Genomic DNA, 7,362 nt, shown 5'->3' with positions numbered 1-7,362 from the left:
GATTAGATTATTTTATTTCGTATGTGTGAAAGAAGAAAAAACTTATAAAAACAACTTATAAAAAAGAAAGCACAATGGTCTCACTGAAAACCGTGAACTTACACCTAATAGAAAACATGATGCAATGTCAACCACATCCGAAAGGGAGTGAGAAGACACTTCTTCATATATAACACATTTACATTAAAATATAAACAAAAGTATTGAGAACTACAGTAGACCAGTGGTTCTTAGTCAGGGTTTCAGAGAGCTTCAAGGCTCTTGTGCTCTCCATGATACTGTAGCAGGTGACTGATTAATGTTTCACTGTCCCTGCTGTTAACACAACAATTTACAGCACAACAGAAAAAAAATATCTGACATCAACACAAGAAGTAAAAATACTCAGAAAAATGACTAAAAATAATTACAAAGTTTACAAAAGCTGATATGAACAGAATATGTGAACATATGAATATACACATACAGCAGTACAGGAATCATATGTTCTATCTAATGAATGTAGAGGAACTGACCTATAACATTTACCTGTTCTGCCTGTCATGGTCATGATTTGCTGTTCTAGCTTTCAAACATATTTGCCACTCTTCAGTTTCTTTGCTCTTTGTTTAGGTTGCACATTTCTCTGTTCAATCAAGTGCCCTAGTTTTCATGCTGAATATCATATGCAAGGGGTCCATTAATTGCAAAACCCAGGTAGAAAGAAACCTTTTCTGTGCTAAAACCAGTTCTTACTCCATCAATAAGAGCTGAACGCACAGGGATTTTCAGTTTTCCATAATTTGCAAACAACTCTCCTTGCTCAGTGGTTCCACTGACTCGATGAAGGCGGCTGATGATTGCTTTGTCTTTAAATATGTCCCCATTCCGCCAGAGTTGTGCCAGGGTATCACGGCGCATCCTTTTAAAATTATCATCAAGTTGAGGTTTAGAAATAAGCCTCTTGAGTCCCTCTTCTTTGCCCAAGTAGAGCATGGCAACAGTGCCCTTCTTGTGAAACAACTTTGAGAGATGTTTGCGGGATGAGTTTCGAATTGCAGTCACATATGTTCCAATTTCTGTGTTTTCCTGAGTTGGACTTGGCCAGAGTAACAGCAGAGCCAGGTAGTATGGGTCTGGGAAGGGATACCTAAGTCCTACATCTTGCAGAGTTTTCAAAAGGAGATCAGAGAGGTATTTGTAGCTCTTCACATGTTTAGATTTTGGTTTCCTAAGGTGAAGAACAATGTTTGACAAAATGTAATTGATTGTTTCCTTTGTCTTTTGTTTTTTGTTGATAAATTGTTGTTGTTGGTGCAAGAATGCATAGCATTCTGTGACTCTCTCAATCTCTTCAGCATGTTTGTCCAAATGCTGAAGAATTCCTGCAAATGTATCTGCTTGGTTCCTCTCAAGAAACAATCTTCGTTCTTCAATATCAATTTTCAAATAGAAATTGGTGTTGTTTTTGATTCCCTCTGGTGCAGCGCAAAAAAGATTCACATACCTTTTAAAATGACCACAGATGGTCCAACGATTCTTTGAATCAAATTCTGAGTTGTTCCCTTTTAGATACATGAAGTAACAGTCAAGCACTTCAAACATTTCTTTTACTTCAGTTTTTAAATTGAGGAGGAACGGCTCATTTTCTTTGATGATCTCCACGTATCTGTTGTTGATCTCATTGTCATCCTTGTAGACGCTGGTGATTGGGATCGATTTCTGTAGAAAACTCTGCAAGTACTTCTTTTTCATTGGATCACTCTCCTCAAAGAATGGCAATCTGCCCAGAATCTCAATTATCAGGAAAGCAATGTCCAGCACACCCACATAGCCATAAACATTATATGACTTTCTGGGATAGTCATCTGATTCATCATCACGGCCTTCCTCATCGGGTTCATCCTCTGTATTTGCCAGCTCCTGAGCCCTTTTGAACGCTTTAATAGCATCTTTTGCCAATGTTATGTTTGTGTCTAAATCTTCTGGGTTATGTGTTGCCTCCTGCTTTTCTCTGTGGATGTTGGATTTTAAATTGCTTTTGTACACTTGTCCAATTGTGTCAAATGTGTATGGGTTTTGCTTGATGTTCTTGGCCTTTTCTGCCCATTTCAGAGCCTCTGGGAAGTCACGCTCATTGATGTACAGATATCTTGCCAGTGCCTGTGGAATAGATGCACTTGTTTCAAACCTGGATGATGCTCTCACAAATATTTCTTGGACAGTTTGCCTCCCTTGCTGGCTGTGGATTTTCTCTATGAAAGGAGAAAATGGTTCTCTCTCATCTCCATCTTTCTTGCGCTGCCTTTCAATCAACATTCGTTGAATTGACTGCATGAATCTGTCTTTGACAACTCCAACACTGAAGAACAGATCACAGTGAAGAATCTCCATAGCGATACCACTTACGTTTAAATACTGGCTTCTCTCCAACTCTTCCAGACAGGCACATGCTATAGTGTGATGAAGGATTCGGATGCCTTTGTATCCGCCCAACTTTTCATCTTTGTCTATGATAAGAAGGTTTGAATATGGTTTCATTCTATCCATTAGAATGTCCTCCCTCCAACGAATCATTTTCATCCCAAGAAAGTCCTCACTCAGAGAGAGAGAGATTTCAGATTCTGCCACATAGGTGTTCAGTAATGCTAGAAAAGCAAACAGTTGGGCCTCTTTTGTGCTGAAATCAAAGCTCTCCAGTGTGTTATGAGAAAGATCATCTACGTAATCTGTGTCAAAATTGCTCTTCATGATCATGAAAGTGTAAAAGTTTTCAGGCTTTTCATGAGTTTCTTCGAGCTCTTTAAGTTTCTTTTCAAACTCCTTCTGTTCCTCTGATGTTAATGAAGCAGTAATGTACTGACATTGTGAAGAATTGTCTTGTCTGTATTGCTCCTTCGGGCTATGTGAACGGACACAGTTAAGGATGATGACTTTGCAGTTTGGCATGTCATCCGTATTTATGTTGGAGAAATCTTCTACAGCTCTACGGATGCAGTTGACAAGATCATAAGGATTCTTGTTTTCCTTTGAGTCGTCAACTAACAGCAATACTGGAGATGGTTTCTCGCTTTCAAGTTGCATGAGTTTTAGAACTTGAATAGCAACTTCGTCTTTTGGCAGTGTGTTGTCTTTCAGCACGGCACATCTGAACTCTTGACGGAGATCCCACATCACATGCATCGCTAAGGTGGTCCCGCCACAGCCTGGATGGTGGAACAGGTTGAGCAGAACACATGCATTTTTTGAATCTGTCCACTGAGACCTAATCATCTTCTTCACATTTTCATACTTGTCTCTCTTGATGAATGGCTTTCCTGTGTCTTTTTCACAGAAGTAGAAGTTCCACCATTTGACTTTACCTCCTCTGTAGAATTCTTCCTCAACTTTGATTCTGAAGTCATGGAACTCTTGACCATTTTCATCATAGATGTTTTCACACTGATTCAGACATAAAATGTCCAAAGCTGTCATTAAGTCTTCATCTTTCTGTTTCAGAACAACAGCACTGAAGTCTGAGGAGGGAAGTAGCCTTTCAGATGACTGATTGAAAGGCCCAAGTCCCATTACAGTCCCATTGACCTCACTGAGGGTCAGCTCATATATAGATAGCGGATCAATGTCATAGTCACACTTGTCTTGTATCAGCTCCCTCCATTTCTTGTACGTTCTCTGAGAATCACAAATAGTGATTATGTTTTTCTCCTCTGTGTGTTTCAAGAAGCACTTGTAGGTGTCAAAGATTGGGTCTTTCTCAGTGTCCACAGGAGAAAGTAGGAGGAAGATGATGAGACTTCTTCCATGGACCAGAACTTCAGGGTTGCAAATGAATGAAATCAACTGCTCTACATCTCTGCAAGATCTCCTCATCCAGTTCTTATAATCTAACTCTCTGTTTGAGTCACTGTCGAGGTCATGTCTGCCATTGCAGAAGACCCAACTGGTCTGTTTGCAGAGGTTAAGATTCTTTATCACTGTTTCAGTCTGCCCTTGATATTGTGATGGGGTGTGTTTATTAGCGACTCTTGATTCACTGTATGAATGACACAGTCCACCTTTAGCAGCAGATTCAGGGTCAAAGTCTAACACACAGAACAATTTCAACTTACTCAGAAACTGGAGGTTCTGCACTTGGTCTGGACTGCTTTTGTTTACAACAACAACAAATCTGTCATAGTTGTCCAGTGAGTTCCCACCACAAGTCAACAAGTTCTTAAGTTTGTCACCCTGGTTAGCTTCTTTCTTCAGAGCTTCTTTTGAAAGACACTGCTGCTTCAGTTGACCTATATGAACAGTAAAATAAGTACATTATTAAGTAGACACAACATTCCTCATTTGAACTTTCAAGGTTAAGGTTGATGTTGTTCTATAATTTTCTTATTGTCAGAAAATCCCAAGAAAAAACAAAATCCAGGATGTGTTAGTCCATCTCTCAATACTTTCTGACTTCCACATCTTGCCTGTCAGTCTCTAAGCTCCATGCTCACTGGTTCCCACTAATGAAATAAATGTGAAATAGCTTTCAAATATATAGATACATTTTTAAAGCAGACTCAGCTATTTCCTGCTGGTCACTGTAGTTTTTAACAAACAAAAAATGGTTAATTTGTTTGGAACTGTTTTTAGCGGTAGATGAATCCATCTACCGCTAAAGTACTCTAGTGAGTATCTCTGGCAACAGGAATGTGTGTGTGATGGAGTCAAAGTAACTATAATGTGTGTTCATGTTTATGAAGGAACATGTCACATAGTGCAGCAATGTGACTCGTGTTTTTTTAATAGTTTATTTTGTGTATCAGCTTTGCATACACTGGCAATTCTTGTTAATAGGACCGGTGTATAGTTTCAGCGGGTTTGGTCTCTTAATAGGATTTGATGACAGTAAAAAAATATGGAATATCACCAGTCATGTTAGTTACACTGTGTCCTAACTGAATGTGACAAATTGAATATCGGCAACAAATTGGTTGGAGCATCCTAACTTGGTGTGAATGGTACAGCACTGTGAAGCGTGATATAGCTTACCATTTTGAGCTGAAATTTTGACTTGTTCTTGTTTACCTCCTGTTTCCCACATTGAAAGTGCATGATAGGTGAGAAAAAGGAAAAGCTAGTTCATTTACTTAAAATGTGGAGTCATCACTACAATACCTCCTCATTTCACTACAACTAAAAAAAGGCAGTATATGGCCAGTCTGATCTGGAGTGCAGTGCTGACAGGTTTGGGTTTGTTTATGCGACATAACAGAAGAGCATATTTATCAGATTCAGTGTGGACAGAGAACATCCTATGTTATGCGATGCAAAGTAATAGTCTGCTCACTTGCTGTAAGGACACAGTGTTATATATAAGTAACTTATTGAAATATTCTATGTTCTATTCTACTCTCATTTGAAAACTCAAAATTAAAGGTTCTCTTCAGCATCAACATGTTTTAACTTCAAATTAGGTAAGATTTTATGTGTCAACATTAAAGGATAGATAACATCACAAACTAATGCAGAGTATAAACTACAATTAACGAAATTGAAGGCCAAGTTATGAACTTCATTATTTTTTTACATTTATGTTTTCTTACCCATGTTCTCTTTCAAATAACAAACAAGGTCACGGCGAGGGAGTTTTTCCAGAATGTCCAGTGTGACCTGTAAGGCCTCATTGCTTCCATAGTTTTCAGTTAATAACTTCGCAGTGTCCATGGTGTCCTTGCCTTCCAGTTTACCCCGAGGAATAGGTTTGCGCTTTGATTTGGTGTATTCTAGTAAGTGGAATTGAAACAATTTTAGGTCTTCTTTTAAAAGGTCGTCTAGGGTTCTCTGAATCGCCACAGTGATCTTGGGTATGTCAGGTAGGGTTGCGGTCTGCAATGAGAAAGAAATGTCAATTATTTAGTATTAACATTACCAAAAATATAATTTTTTTTTTTGTCTTCGTAATTTTACTGTATTTAATACAAATCAATAGTTTTACCGCCACAGTTTCTTCCCTCTCGGTCCTCAAGTCCCATGCCTTTGGTTGCTGAATTTCCTTCTTTTCAGATATTTTTCCGTCAGCTTGCTGGATTGTGATTGCCTTAGCCAGACTTTCTTCAGGTTTAATGGGTTTCGGAGTTGCTTGTTGGTCTGTGCTGGTGTGAGGGATGGGTTGCAGTGTCGGCTCTGGTTTCTCATTCAACAGATGAAGTTTTGCCAGAATCTTTACAGCAGGACCACTTTTCACATCCAGATCCAGAAGATCTTGTTTTTTAAAGCAAACAAGGCAATCTCCAGACACATCTTCCTCTTGGAGGCGTTCTGCATATTTGCGATATGTCTTCACATGCTGTAGTAACCACTGGTTCACCTGCTCTTTTGTCCAGTTTTCCACGTATGCTGGGAACTGTGAAGCATGTTGTGATCCTTCCTTCAACCTTTCTAGATAAGATGTAATTTTGACTGCAGGCCCGTGTTTTATTCCCAAGTCTACTATATCTGTCTTTTTAAAGTGACATAAATCATCTCCAGACACTTCTTCTTCAAAGAACCGGTCTGCACAAGACTCATGAACCTTGACCTGTGTCATCAACCACTGGTGGACATCTTCTTTCGTCCATTTTTCAATATCAGGTGGTGGCTTTGTTGTTGAGCGTTTCATATTGGATCAACTAAAAATGAAACAGATGAGTCACAGATCAAAATAGTGAAAGGAACAGTAAGACGTATTGCCATAAGAAAGAAGATGGCAAACTAAAATAAACAAAACAAATAAAAGTCAGAAATGTCAGTGACCCAGGTTGGCTTTTCAGGAATATTAAAATGTCCTTTTTAATGATAATTGATACGTAAAGATTTTAAATTAGTTCATGAATAATTAAAATAAATTTAGTTCAACTGCAGTGGTGAGTTACAGTACACAATACAGCAAAATGAACATGTATGAATAGTTGAGTAAGCATATCCATAGAAGCACAGTATACATGCTAAATTACATTTTGCCCTATTGTTAGGACCAGTAGTGTGCTATCAGACATGAGAAATTTCATTTGAATTTTTTTGCATTGGAAATTATTTAGCTTTGGCTGTGTGATGCATGATGGATACTTAATGGTGAGTGGACAAACCATGCGCTGTATCAGAATTTGCATTATCACAAGTCAAACTTTATGCAAATGAGCAAAATTGAGCAAATTTGGAGACTCCAAATGGACACTTGGTTACCAAAGCTGTATAACCACAATCAAACACCTATAACTTCACAACCCCTTTGCCTACAATCAAAATCTTGGTCTCTAATGAAAGCTGACACCATATTGTTATTATTATTATATATTATATTATTATAGATAACCATATTTTTTTGTTTGCCCATATCTACCTATCTATCTATCTATCTATCTATCTATC

At 38.3% G+C, this 7,362-nt stretch overlaps 1 protein-coding gene across 1 annotated transcript; it reads right to left on the bottom strand.

Annotated features, from left to right (window-relative positions):
- Nucleotides 1–642: 642 nt before the first annotated feature.
- On the bottom strand, nt 643–6,613 carry LOC128362352 (sterile alpha motif domain-containing protein 9-like). Its single transcript, XM_053323093.1, has 3 exons — nt 5,951–6,613; nt 5,559–5,841; nt 643–4,262 (listed from the first exon to the last, which is right to left on the bottom strand). Exons 1-3 carry the CDS (start codon nt 6,611–6,613, stop codon nt 643–645), a joined length of 4,566 nt encoding a protein of 1,521 aa, XP_053179068.1.
- Between the last annotated feature and the right edge of the window lie 749 nt (nt 6,614–7,362).

Source organism: Scomber japonicus, chromosome 7 (assembly GCF_027409825.1).
Source record: "Scomber japonicus isolate fScoJap1 chromosome 7, fScoJap1.pri, whole genome shotgun sequence".
Taxonomy (NCBI): Eukaryota; Metazoa; Chordata; class Actinopteri; order Scombriformes; family Scombridae; genus Scomber; species Scomber japonicus.
This window is presented reverse-complemented; position numbering and strand designations above follow the sequence as displayed.